At 36.2% G+C, this 14,818-nt stretch overlaps 1 protein-coding gene across 2 annotated transcripts in view; it reads right to left on the reverse strand.

The window, feature by feature from the left end:
- Window positions 1–14,818, reverse strand: part of ATM (ATM serine/threonine kinase) — a 137,287-nt gene that overhangs the window by 24,567 nt on the left and 97,902 nt on the right. For both annotated transcript variants that reach the window (XM_024766966.1, XM_024766965.1), the window contains exons 45-56: window positions 14,545–14,664; window positions 11,887–12,121; window positions 11,223–11,390; window positions 10,023–10,136; window positions 8,845–9,062; window positions 8,126–8,333; window positions 7,100–7,213; window positions 6,575–6,733; window positions 5,979–6,117; window positions 5,071–5,153; window positions 3,265–3,405; window positions 2,167–2,283 (exon numbers count right to left, since the gene is read on the reverse strand). In XM_024766966.1, the coding sequence (XP_024622734.1) occupies window positions 2,167–2,283; window positions 3,265–3,405; window positions 5,071–5,153; window positions 5,979–6,117; window positions 6,575–6,733; window positions 7,100–7,213; window positions 8,126–8,333; window positions 8,845–9,062; window positions 10,023–10,136; window positions 11,223–11,390; window positions 11,887–12,121; window positions 14,545–14,664 (1,816 nt within the window). The remainder of the gene's footprint in view (window positions 1–2,166; window positions 2,284–3,264; window positions 3,406–5,070; window positions 5,154–5,978; window positions 6,118–6,574; window positions 6,734–7,099; window positions 7,214–8,125; window positions 8,334–8,844; window positions 9,063–10,022; window positions 10,137–11,222; window positions 11,391–11,886; window positions 12,122–14,544; window positions 14,665–14,818) is intronic.

A 14,818-nucleotide genomic window follows, 5' to 3' on the forward strand; every position in this document is an offset into this window, starting at 1 on the left:
GCAGGCTCGCCCCGCACTCCATGCCCCTCCCTCCCCCCGGCCTGAGTGAGCCGGAGCCCCCAAATCAGCAGCTCCTTTAACCCCGTCCTTTCTGAGCGAAGAACAGAAACCCTCCAGGGACCTACACACAGAGGCGGGGCCTAATCCAAAACTGAGCCCCGGGAGCTGTGCCAAAAAAGAAGAGAAAGGGAAATCTCTCTCAGCAGCCTCAGAAGCAGCCGATTAAATCTCTGTAATCAACTTGATGTACCCTGCATCGGTGGAATACCTGAATAGACAACGAATCATCCCAAATTGAGGAGGTGGACTTTGAGAGCAAGATTTATTATTTTTTCCTCTTTTCCTCTTTTTGTGAGTGTGTATGTGTATGCTTCTGTGTGAGATTTTGTCTGTATAGCTTTGTTTCACCATTTGTCCTAGGGTTCTGTCGGTCCATTTTTTTTTTTGACTTAAAAAAATTTTTTTTCTTAATAATTATTTCTTATTTTAATAACTTTATTTTATCTTACTTTATTTTGTTTTATCCTCTTTCTTTCTTTCTTATTTTCTTTCTTCCTTCCTTCCTCCCTCCCTCCCTCCCTCCTTTCCTTCCTTCCTTCCTTTCAACTTTTTCTCCCTTTTATTCTGAGCCATGTGGATGAAAGGCTCTTGGAGCTGCAGGCAGGAGTCAGTGCTGTGCCTCTGAGGTGGAAGAGCCAAGTTCAGGTCACTGGTCCACAGGAGACCTCCCAGCTACACATAATATCAAATGGTGAAAATCTCCCAGAGATCTCCATCTCAACACCAACACCCAGCTTCACTCAACGAACAGCAACCTACATTGCTGGACACCCTGTGCCAAATAACTAGCAAGACAGGAACACAATCCCACCCATTAGCAGAGAGGCTGCCTAAAATCATAATAAGGACACAGACACCCCAAAACACACCACCAGACATGCACCTGCCCACCAGAAAGACAAGATCCAGCCTCATCCAACAGAACAGAGGCACTAGTCACCTCTACCAGGGAGCCTACACAACCCACTGAACCAACTTTAGCCACTGGGAACAGACACCAAAAACAACAGGAACGACAAACCTGCAGCCTACAAAAAGGAGACCCCAAACACAGTAAGATAAGCAAAATGAGAAGACAGAAAAACACACGGCAGATGAAGGAGCAAGATAAAAACCGACCAGACCTAACAAATGAAGAGGAAATAGGCAGTCTACCTGAAAAAGAATTCAGAAAAATGACAGTAAAGATGATCCAAAATCTTGGAAACAGAATAGAGAAAATTCAAGAAACATTTAACAAGGACCTAGAAGAACTAAAGAGGAAACAAGCAACGATGAACAACAGTAAAGGGGAAATCGACAGTAACACATCCCTAGTAGGGGACTTTAACACCCCACTTTCATCAATAGACAGATCATCCAAATTGAAAATAAATAAGGAAAAACAAGCTTTAAATGATAGATTAAACAAGATGGACTTGTTTGATGTTTGGTATTTATAGGACATTCCATCCCAAAAAAACAGAATACACATTTTTCTCAAGTGCTCATGGAACATTCTCCAGGATAGATCATATCTTGAGTCACAAATCAAGCCTTGGTAAATTTAAGAAAATTGAAATTGTATCAAGTATCTTTTCCGACAACAACGCTATGAGACTAGATATCAATTACAGGAAAAGATCTGTAAAAAACAAAACACATGGAAGCTAAACAATACACTACTTAATTATGAAGTGATCACTGCAGAAATCAAAGAGGAAATCAGAATTAGAACACTCCCTAACACCATAGACAAAAATAAGCTCAAAATGGATTAAAGACTTAAATGTAAGGCCAGAAACTATCAGACTCTTAGAGGAAAACATAGGCAGAACACTATGACATAATCACAGCAAGATCCTTTTTGACCCATCTCCTAGAGAAATGGAAATAAAAACAAAAATGAACAATGGGACCTAATGAAACTTAGAAGCTTTTGCACAGCAAAGGAAACCATAAACAAGACCAAAAGACAACCCTCAGAATGGGAGAAAATATTTGCAAATGAAGCAACTGACAAAGGATTAATCTCCAAAATTTACAGAAAACGCTTGCTGACCCCTGCCTGAATAATGGTGTCTTTTACATGTCCTTAATGAAGCAGCAGAAGTATAAACTAGTTACCTTATATGTACAGATAGTCAACTTCCTCTTCCTGGTTTCAGTATTTCTCTGCAGCAATGTATTACACATCTGGAAAACCTGCTGCATGACAGCATCTTGTCTCAGGTCATCGCGGCCCTTCAGAATAATCAAAACACAAATAACTAAGTGTAGTTCATTTTCTTTATTATAAAATTACACGAAGAGTCATCTGTGGACAGCCAAAGGGAACTTAGAAATCAATCCGAGGATTGTACTTCTCGTAATAATCTCTTAAATAATTAAGACCTAATACTATTCTTTCATTTAGAATAAGCTATACCACTGGGTAGGCAGACCAATTTAGAAATAAGAAGTTTCCCCCCGCTTGCTGCTTTTGTAATTAAAATAATTGGAATCCCTCCACTTGAGGGCACACTGTAAAATACAAGTGTAGAGGAGCACTGTTGTTCCTCTACTACTTCCCAGCAAGGCCCAAAGAGCTTAAGAACAGAGTAAGGGAGGAATGCTGTTGTTTTCTGATACATTTAATAGCACTTAGCACAGTGCCAGACTCAGGATATTGAGGCAAGGGCCTTCAACTTGAAATATTCAAGAAAATAAGCTACACTCACCAAAAATTTTTTTTCCCATAACAAGCAGGTTGATTGTTAATCCCATCATGTCTATACATGTTAAAAGTATTCTTTTACTTCAACCAACTATTATAATAAGGCTGGTCTTTCAGAGAGACAAAAAAATGAGGAAAAGCATTCTGCTTCTAGAAAACAATATATTTCTAGTTTATGTTTTCCTCACCTGTAATTATTCAGAATAAAAATAAAGACCCAGGGCTTCCCTGGTGGTGCAGTGGTTGAGTCCGCCTGCCGATGCAGGGGACACGGGTTCGTGCCCCGGCCCGGGAGGATCCCACATGCCTCGGAGTGTCTGGGCCTGTGGGCCATGGCCACTGGGCCTGCGCGTCCGGAGCCTGTGCTCCACAATGGGAGGGGCTGCAGCGGTGAGAGGCCCGCGTACCGCAAAAAACAATAAAAAAAATAAAGACCCAAAGTAGGAAGAAAATATCAACTAAAGTTTTCTATTTGACTTTTTTCATTAACAACAAAAGGAAAATCTCACCTTGACAAGCTGTCTCCTTTCCTTGCCATCAGAACCCAAACAATCTATTATTTTTGGTAAATTTAAACCTCCTGCTAAACGAAATTCTGCTTTAAATGACTGTATAGTCACCAGATTTCCATATTCCCCTGTGGGGTCCACCTAATAAAATGTATAAATATGACAATAGCTCAGATACACAATTTGCATTTAAAGAAAAATGAATTATAAATGACAATTTTAATATTAAACAGGAATGAATGACAATGTGCTGTTGGTTAAGAACTGAAGTGGTAACTTTATAAATGAAAGAAAGAAGATCTGACATTGGAAAGGCTTTAAAAACTGACATAGATAAAATTTACCTCCCTAAACATCTCTTAATAAAAGTAGGGCATACAAAGTTAGAATAGTGTTACTGAAAAACTACTGAAAAACCCTGGTTCAGGTCTTGCCACTGACCTGTATATGTTAAGTCATCTGTATAAATAAAGTCATCTCCTCACAAAAACAAGGTAAATTTTAGAAAAATATGGAGAGGAGTTTTCTTGGTTGTAATTGCTAAATCTGGCATTTTCAGGAAATATTCAGCTAAATAATTTGCTGATAGGTTAATCCACATGATGAAGCTACATTGCAAATCAAACAACTACAGATATTAAACACTAAACTACAAACTCAAAGGAGAGATTTTACAATGTAGTTAAAATGATCATTTTCTAAACTGTAACCTTTATCATTACATATATCCCTGGCAACATCGTACTTCTAACAATAAAAGACCATCAGGACATAGCTCAAAGTGTCATGTATATTGTCGTCAATTTAATACCGTAATACATCACAGTCAATACATTCTAATGCATACAGAATTTTAAAAACCAGTATAAAACAATTAGGGACTTGCTTGCTCAGTTAAAACTTAATTTTGGCATAAACACATGAAATCTTTCCTTCTTCTGGCCAATAAAAACAAGTCTATAGACTTCTTCATAGGAAAGATGAAAGCCGTAAAAATGAAGGCAAAAGAAAAGAAAGCAGGAGAGGCCTTTATGTATTTTAAGTCTTGGGCAAAGGGAATCCAATAAAGAAAAAAAACTATAGGCTGAGGACTTCCCTGTGGTCCAGTGGCTAAGAATCCACCTTCCAATGCAGGTGATGTGGGTTCAATCCTTGATTGGGGAACTAAGATCCCACATGCCATGGGGCAACTAAGCCCGCACACTCTAGAGTCTGTGTGCCACAACTAGAGAGCCTGTGCACCGGGACTAGAGAGAAGCCCACACTCCACAATTAAGAGCCTGCGTGCCACAAGGAAAGATCCCACATGCCGCAACTAAGACCTGATGCAGCCAAATAAATAAATATTAAAAAGAAAAACAAGAAAACTATAGGTTGAAACAAGTGAAACTGCCAATATTTAACCAATTTTGACCGACAAAAAAAGGCTATTTCAAATGGTTTAACCTACTAAAGAGTAATTTAGCTTAATTAAAAAATCAGGGGCTTCCCTGGTGGCACAGTGGTTGAGGGTCTGCCTGCCAATGCAGGGGACACGGGTTCGAGCCCTGGTCTGGGAGGATCCCACGTGCCGCGGAGCAACTAGGCCCGTGAGCCACAATTACTGAGCTTGCACAGACATCTGGAGCCTGTGCTCCGCAACAAGAGAGGCTGCGATAGTGAGAGGTCCGCGCACCGCGATGAAGAGTGGCCCCCACTTGCCGCAACTAGAGAAAGCCCTCGCACAGAAACGAAGACCCAACACAGCCAAAAAATAAATAAATTAATTAATTAAAAGAATAATCAAAACAGTCAATGGTAGATTACCTTAATTTCCATAGTAGGAACAACAACATCTTCTAAATTTTTAAGTTTGATAATGGGCTGGTCTGCCGGAATACTTATGCCTTCTGTGTTTAAAATAAAGAGGTTTCAGTGACAACTGCAAATTGAGGAATAGTACTGAAGGTAAAGCAGGAGAATTCAGCAGGTACCATAAACCCAAACTGTGGCTAATCTGTGGTTCAGGCCCTGATTTAGAAATGAAGACCAAGGCTCAGGACACAATGCCACTCAGGGTCAGGGCATAACAATGGTTAACATGGCTTACAAATGAATTTGCAGGTTACCTGGCACTGGTAACTAGACCAGATTCACCTGAGGGGTCAAATTGAGCAACTTAAGGTAATTATATACAGTGTAAATAGCACATAATGTACTCCTGTCATATTACTATTAAATGTGACTAGAGGACATGACAATAGTCTTTGTTTGCTTAGAGAGGAACACTATGAGAAGCCTCATTCTTATTTTAAAATAATAAGAATTTAAATGTGAAGATATGATTCTGAACAGAAAAAAGAATACAATTATTAAAGTATGGGGAGAGAGATACAAATAACCAAATATTATAGCAGCTTATAATTATTTAAATAGACACAGCAAGAAGAATAATGGAGAAAATGATAAGGTCTTCCCATTTTTAAATCCTAGAGTGCAGTCACCTATTATCAGTTCCACAAAAAGATATTAAGTAAAAAAGTGACTGGAGGGGTGTTGAAGCTATTATACAAAAAATAAGTTTTGAATCATGTGTAAGTTGCAATCATCAGGACTTTCACATCTATAATTAATGTGTGTGAGTTGAACAGATTTACATTATTAAGCTCTATAATTAATACATCCCTACAGAGAATAACACAGCAAGGCAACACTCATTCTTTCAAACTGCATACTTCTCTGAGTCTTCCACTGAGTGGCATCTAAATTTGCTAGTATAATGTAAGCATCACAAAGTGCCTCAACACTTCTGACCATCTGAGGTCTCCTGCTTCTCATAGTACGTATTATTTTGTTTGCAGCCTCGGTTCGATCCTATTAATAAAAACAAACAAAAAATATTACATAAGCAAATACCCAAGACTTAAACTTTTCAGAGTTATAATAACAAAAGGAAAAATAATTTATGCACAAAGCTAGACAATTGGAAGGACTATAATCCCTCAGAGACCAAGTCACCTTATTATGAATGAAATACATCAAAGATATAATAATCTCAAGAGTAAATGACTTGGGTGCCTTGTAAAATTTATTTTTTCTTTGCTCATTGCTCTGAGGAAAAAAGGTAAAAATACTTTTGGTATTTCTTATGCTTTGAGAAATATTCAGGAATTTTCAACCAATTTTAGGTAGCATCACAATAACAAAGGATTTACAATCTGAATACTGTCAAGAACACACACTCCTAGAATTCCTGAGACTTAAGAAAGGAATATTTTGGGGAAAAATGAATATTACAATTGAAAAAGGTATGCATGTTCAATCCAGATACCTCATCAAGCTGAGAGCTTTGTTTAGGTGCATTTTTAGTTATTCTACTCCTTCTTGCTGCCTCTGGTTTGGTCAAAAATTCATCTTTGTTTGCATTTGCTAAAGCCAGTATAATAAACAAAGTATGATGAGGGTGATCCATTGAAATTCTAGAGATGAGCTGTCATAAAATTAAGAACTGTTAGTTTTATGGAAACCAAAAAAAAAGAAAATCCATAACCTTTTAAATTTTGCTTAACATTAACATATGTGTTACTGTACTAGATGCTGCCGTGGGTGGACTGTGTGAGTATGGGTATGTATGAGAGAGAGACAGAAGTACATGAGGAATAAGAAAGAGAAAGAAATTGAGTAACTTATGTGGAGCATGGGAGGAGACAAAAGGGAATCTTTATTCTTGCCCTTATATAGCATAATAAATATGAGTGACTAAACTTTTTTTGTATTGCCACTTCCTGTAGTGGAACAGTAGTATATAATAATATAAAAGAAAAGCAACTGTGGTTTGATTTTCAGGTTTACTTACATTATTGAGGACTTCATGAAATCCTAGGCCTCCCATCATCTTAGTCCCCATTCTAGCAGCCAATTGGTACATAAGAGGCAAAAATTTATATGATGGAATCTTCATTCCATCTCTCTACCATTAAAAAGAACACAAAATTAAAAAAACAATGCATTTCAAATAGTCTCACAACTAAGCAAATAAATTATTCTAAGGAAATGCTCCTCTACTAGTGTAATCATCTAGCAGATATTAAATAAAATTTCACTAATCACATATTTTTACTTATCATTTATCTTAAAGTCTAGATTGATTCACTGGTAAGTCATAATATTTGAACCTAAATCAAACTGTATTCAGAACTGGAATACTTGGCACTGCTCATATTCCAGTGAATCCAAGGAGAACAAATGTGGATCTAAGGACTATTGTAATCTTGACTCCTGAGAAGTCAGTGTGAATAACAGGGAGTAACTATTTTTCCCTACATGCTAAAAGTAACAGGATTTAATGTACACTAGTAGCAGAGGTTGGTTGTATCATTCTCTTCAGCCAGAAGAACCATTTTACTTCTAAGCTTCAAACTGATTGCCAATATATACCTTGCCAACATAACTTTAATATTAGGTGTCATCAATAAAACCTAAGATTTCCTAAATAAAAATTTACAAAATACTGCCACTTTGTTTTCTTAAAATCTTTTTTTCCATTTACAAAAATAATTTACCGTAAAAAATCCCAGAAAAGAATTAAAGCAGGGGAAAAATACCCCACCTGTGACCACATCATTTTTAATTGCTTTCTAAATCTCCCAGTCTAGCATTCTGAGTACTTTCCTATGGTGATTGCAAAGATATAGGAAAAGACTGACCTAAATTCTCTCATAGCCACATAAACCTACATCATTAGAGCTAATTAAGTACCTATGTGTAGAGCCCTGAACCAAGTGCCAAGGATACAAAGTATACAAAATCCATGACATTGAGGGGCTTATGTCTAAACTTTTAAAGCACAGGCTAGAATATTGGGTTGAAAAAGAAAACTTGCCTTCATCATGCCATTGACTTCAGAAACACCAGAATTTTCAAGCCAGAGGGAACAAAGACGGAATATCCACGTATCATGCCCTTCTCCACTTAATAAGCAATTGATGTAATTTTCAACTGCCTTACATAAGAAACGTTTACGATCTTCTTTCAATGCATGGAGTGCACATTCATCCAACTCCAGCTCTCGCTGAACCTTTACTGTGTACCTTACATTGGATAATTAAAGCAAAACACAAAAGCCATCAAATTTTATAGAACTACAACATCATATAAGATATACAAAGTAAATGAAAAATCTGGTGTCCACCTTAGGAGAAAAAGCAAAATTCTAAGAATTATAAGGGGAACAAACTTAGTTTTGTCTTAAAGTAAGTTTGTGCAACTCAAAAGCTATCTTAGGCAACCAAAGACAAAGTGGACTCTATCCAAGGTATTTCGTTAATGTTATTCTCTACTTACACTAAAATATATAGACCAAAAGCAGGTTTGAATAAAGGATTTAATGACATCAAAATAGGTAACTCCTATTTAATTTCAACATCTATCTCTTCTTCAACTATGATACCAACAAACAAACTAAAAAAAGCAAAACAAGAAGCTAACATCAATATACTTTACAATTAGCGTAGAACCAGAGCATGAATTCTTATCTGGTTCTCTATACCTGTATATATACTGTATATCTGTATATCTTGTCACTTGTAGACCCCTAGTTACCTGTTGGTCTGAATTTTATGTTCCCTAAGAAGGCCAACTTCCTCTTTAGCTCTTTTCAGGAGAGCTTGCTTGTTTTCAAATTCTGACGATTTCATGTAGTTTTCAATTCTTTGGTACTGAGTATCTGAGAACCGTGCTAATGATAGAAATGCCTTCATTTTTCCATTTCTGAGCCCATCATTGCTTTCTCCATCATAATTTCCAGCAACTTCCACTGCCTTCAAGAAAAAACAATACATTTATATTATATTTACAGATACTAAATACATCTAAAGAATTATTCAGATCAAAGAAACATCCACACTAAAGTTTAATTTATATATATGTATATAAGCTAAATTATATGAAGTATGTATATAAGCTAAATTATATAAGCTAAATTATATAAATTATATGAAGTATAAGCTAAAGTATTTTCTCGACTTTGCAAAACAACTTTGACATGGCAGAAATAACCAAAATAGCTAATATTTGCAAAGAACAGTGCAAAAACAAAAAGCTCTATAAAATTTAAAAAAAATCATATTATGGGGGGCTTCCCTGGTGGCGCAGTGGTTGAGAGTCCGCCTGCCGATGCAGGGGGACACGGGTTTGTGCCCTGGTCCGGGAGATCCCACATGCCACGGAGCGGCTGGGCCCGTGAGCCATGGTCGCTGAGCCTGCGCGTCGGAGCCTGTGCTCCGCAACGGGAGAGGCCACAACAGTGAATTCATGTTCATTTATTTAGTGAAGTAGCTATTTCTAAAATTAGCTAAACTAAATAAGAGGGAGAAACAGGAAGGTCAAAAGCAGTAGTAGCACTGGAGTCCCAGTCCTACTTGTAGTGTTGGGCTACAAATGAATAATAAAGGTTGACTTGCATATTACTTAATCAGCTATTTTTACAAATAAGTAAGTGGAGAAATTATCAGAAACTTAGCTTAGAACCAGAGTAGTTTAAAGAGTAGCTGGTGATGGGGGTAAAGAGAAGACACATTTGGGCTTACTTTCCAAACATGCTCCTTCTTTTGTAACATTGTTTCATTCTGCCCTGAAGAGTATACAGAGCTACAACAGTAATAATATTTAGAAAAGTGAAGTCATACTTTTATTTGCATTTGAAATACATCTGATCCCAATAAAAAGATCAAATGTGTTCAAGCTAAACAACTCTCTTAAGGGCTGCTCAAAAATCTTACCTTTTCTAGATAGGTCTGCATGATGACTGCAGGATTTTCTAAGCAAGTTTCTGCTAACCAGGTGCCACAAACCCTCAGACATTCTGTGTATATTAGTTTTAGGTTGGGATCATTCTGTATATGAAAGCAAAATCTTAAAATGTAATTCATTATCATGACTATATAAAAGAATCTTCCACGTAGGGGGAAAAAAGCAGGTTAAAAATGTCTTTCCTCATTTGCTTTTACCTTACAACTATTTTAATAATTCCAAATATGTAGGTTTATAAAATAATCATTCTCTACTGTTTATTATTATTACTATTATCAGAGCAACTCACATTTATTGAGTACTTTCATATGCTAGGCATTTCTATGGGCTTTATGTATAGTAACTCATTTAATCCTTAAAAGAACCCTATGAAATAAGTACTATTGTTATCCTTAATTAGAAAACTACAACTGAGGTCAAAGAGAGTAGGTAACTCCCTGGAGTCCACATGGTTAAGCAATATTTAAACATCGTATCATATGAGTTCCCAGGGCTTTGGTATAATGATGAATTCTCTAGTGATGGAGGATGTAATATAAGTTTCCATTATCCAAAAGTACAAAAAGTTGATATTCACCAAGTAGGTTTATGTCAGAGGGACATCTTTGTGTCCAAACCTTTAAAACACTTCATGATTCCTACAAATGCTGCTACTTTGCCCATCATATGCTGGAGATAGAGTTGAAGAAGCAACCAAGTTTACAATAACTAATATAGGTAATGTTAGATAAAATATTAGATGTTTTCAAGGTATTTGGATTAACAACCCAATTATTCCAACTTGCTTTTTTCTAAAAGTTTTGTTCTCTCATGCATTTCCTCTTCCATTTTTTTTGTCATTTCAAATTTATAGTATCTATTTCATCTTTGTTTCCCACATACTGTAGAAAGTTTAAAAAACTGAGGCTTATCACTGGGATAGATTAACTGACAACAAGATGGACTGATAGAAATGCTATAAATAGGAAAAACGAATACTTTCTAAACTTCTTTTACAAATATTAATTTTGAAGACTCCTTTTAACAATTTCTTGTTCATGGGTCAAAGCTTTAATAAAAGCTTTAATAAAATTGGTAATTACTTTAAATTTTATTTTAAATATTTTAATGCACAGTAATTTTTCTTATAACAGTAAAATACGAATTTGGCCAATAGAAAAAAAGTGAACCTCTGTACAACTGGCACCCAGCTTCTTGATCATTTGCTTGAGAATACTCAGGGCAAGACTCTGTTCCTTTTTTGCCCAGAATACTTGTGCTTCCTCCAGCTGCCACTCAGAGACTCCACAACTAGCTGAATTATATTGTTTAATTTGAAATATTGCCCTTTCAGGAAGCTGAAATGGAAATGACAAATAAGAATAAATACTTTTACTATTACTAATACTACCACTACTATTACTAATAAAAGCAGTTACTACCATTCACTGAGGACTTGACTATTTGCCAGGACTGTCTTAAGTGCATCTCTGATTGCCTTCCCCAGGCCCGATGTCGGCCTGTTTTTCTCTTTATATAAAGACATCTATCTAATTATGTGTGTTTATACACAGTATATAAAATTGCTGACTTGTTATAAATACAATGAGTAAGTTAGGTAGCTTCTCATTTTTTTAACCAGGCAATTGAGGTTTAGAGACGGTGAGTACCTTGTTCAAGGCTCAAACTCAGGTCTAATTCCAAAATGGGAAATCTTAAACAATTATGCTATACAATGTTTTAATAGCAATCTCTGTCTCTCAATGACATTTCTTTTTTACTTATGCTTCCTATTTTCTGGGTAATAAAAGGCAAGGTCAAGAGGTGAGATGACATAGTCTTAAATCTGATTACCTGAGTGTTCTTGAAAGTTCGGGCTAATACAGAGAGTTCTACAAGATGCTTGGTGAGAATATCCTTAAGACACTCTCTTTGCGAGTTTTCCATTTCCTTTTCCATCAAGATCTCCAAAATGACTGTGCGTAGAGCCATTATAGGCTCCTGAAAACTAAAATCACTGTCTTTGAGAAGCTGGGAATGTTTCCACCACTTAATGTATACTTCAGAGGGCTGCCTATCTGTTATTGATCTGAAAGCCGAATCACAGAATTCACGTAAGAGAAATGGAAAAAAAAAAACAAAAAACCCTGCTAATATGCAGGTTCTGAAACTTAAGATTTAATAAACACAAAGGAATTTTTTTTTTTTAATTGACAAATACAGGCAGTGGGCCAGATTTGGCCTGCGGGCTATAGTTTACCTACCCTTGACCTGGTCCAACATTTTCTCTCTTTTTTTTTAACATCTTTATTGGAGTATAATTGCTTTACAATGTTGTGTTAGTTTCTGCTTTATAACAAAGTGAATCAGCTACACATATACATATATCCCCATACCTCCTCCCTCTTACGTCTCCCTCCCATCCTCCCTATCCCGCCCCTCTAGGTGGTCACAAAGCACCCCTGGGGGGCAGGACACAAAGGAATTTTTGCAGTAACATGACTGGAACTTCTAAAATAATCCAAAATAAGGACCATAGTTTAGAAACCTACAATATGGTCAGACCTCTGAGGGTCAGTCAGCAGAGAACCCAACAGATGATGAACACTTAAAGATTTTTTCCTTTCTTTGTTTAAATTGAAGTATTGTTTATGTTAGTTTCAGGTATACAGCATAGTGATTTAATATTTTTATAGATGATACTTTCAAGATTTTCTTAAAAATACTCTTCAACCTCACAAAAAGCAACACTTCTAAACTAACATTCTTCTGAAATGAGAACACATTCATCAGGCCTGTCATTCAGAACATCTATACCTCTTGTCCAGCTCCAATGTTCCCTGTGGTAAAAAGGACAGTCAGCAAGGAAATGTAATAAACTCATTATCTACTGTGCCTGCCACGCACAGGGCATGACTCTATGCAAAATGGCAGCTGTTAAAGAAAGAACAGTCCAATGAAGGAAATGCTGGCACCTGGTAAAGGTTTCATATACCAATACTATTTATTAAAGGAAGAGAAAACGCATATTGTACAATTAGTTTATATGAACAGAGTGCTTCCCAGATGTTCAAACTAAGCAATACTGTCCAATCCTTTAGGCCTACTATATGAAGAGAAATTAAGATAAATCAAGGAGACTAAGATGATAAGGTGATGACTAGGAAATGAAAGCTCTTTTAGTTGCTTGATAAAGAAGGAAACAGTAATACAAATTCACAGGAACCAAAACTTTACTTCCTCCCAAAATGATCCTAGAGCAGCAGGTCTCAAATTTTCTAATCTCAGGAATGCTTTACACTCTTACAAATTATTGAAGACCCCCAAAGAGCTTTTGTTTATTGGATTATACCTATTAATATTTACCTTATTAGAAACTAAAACTGAGAAAAATCTAACATGTATTAATTTATTTTAAAATAACAATAGTAAATCCACTATGTATCATATATCATAAATAACATTTTTTATAAAAAAATAACTATCCTTCCCAAAACAAAACAAATTTAGTGAGAAGAGCACTGTTTCACATTTATGTAAACCTCTTTGATGTCTGGCTTAATGGAGACAGTTGAATTCTCATCTTTGCTTCTGCATTTGGTTTGCTGTGCTATGATGTTTGGCTGAAGTATATGAAGAAAATCTAGCTTCATACAGATACATAGTTGGAAAAGGGAGGAGTATTTTCATAGTCTTCAGATAATTGTGGCTATTCTCTGATACCTCACCAAAACTTCACTATACCTCATGAGAGGATGAGAGCAAAAACACCAGATAACATTTTGTAAGAACAGTTTTGATTTCATGAACTCCTGAATGGATCTTGGGAAAACCAGTATCTCTACACCACACTTTGCGAACTGCTGTCCTAGAGCATAGGTATTTGGTACCAGATCATCAGACTTTCCCTTTCTTCCTTATAACTCCCTAGCAGAGAAAGATCCAGGAACACTGGAAAGTGAGATCACTTCCTTTTCACCATTATAAGAGGCAATCTCCCCTAAACACTCCATATTCATTAACATTGACTGTTTACTAAGAATTGGTCACCAAGAAAAAGCACTAGGGATACAAAGGATTCAAGAATAAATAAGCCCTATTTTTAGGGAGCTTCTAGTACAGCATGGCAGAGTATACATAAAATGACACTAATGCAATGTGATACTAAAACAGAATGGAGTATAATGTGCTATGGTAAAATGGAGTATAATGTGCTATGGTAAAAAACATGAGGAAACAATTTCATCTAGGGTTGAACAGGGAGAAAGTTGTAAAGAGAAAAACATAATAAGTTAAATGTTAAAAACCTGAATTTTTACAATGAATATTTTTGAAAATGTTTATTTTAACAAGATCACAGTTCATTAGGTTAATTTACTTATATCTTGATAAAAGATATTGAAATAAACCTATGGCTGATCTCTATACAGTTTTTATTTTTTAAAGTCCCTATTAAAGTCCCTATAACAGAAAGGTTATACTTTGGAATACACAGTCATTTCAATCACATACCTTGAGAAAAGCTCCCCAATGTTTTCGAGCTCTCCGATGGCCTGCAATCTGCTAAGTGTAGGGTAGAGGGAATACACAGACTCAAGACTGCCCTTACACAACTCTTCCACTTCTTTAACTCTAGTGGCAGAAAAGACAAGACACTTAAAAACTAAGAAGAGGTTTGCAGGAAGATAAAAGTTGGCTTCCCATTATAGGCCTTGGTGTGGATCTAATAATACTAACACTCACAAGCACAAGCATAAGGTAGTGGAAACAAAGTAAGCCTTGGAAT

The sequence above is a fragment of the Neophocaena asiaeorientalis genome, unplaced genomic scaffold (assembly GCF_003031525.2).
Source record: "Neophocaena asiaeorientalis asiaeorientalis breed wild unplaced genomic scaffold, Neophocaena_asiaeorientalis_V1.1 scaffold338, whole genome shotgun sequence".
In the NCBI taxonomy this organism is placed as follows: Eukaryota; Metazoa; Chordata; class Mammalia; order Artiodactyla; family Phocoenidae; genus Neophocaena; species Neophocaena asiaeorientalis.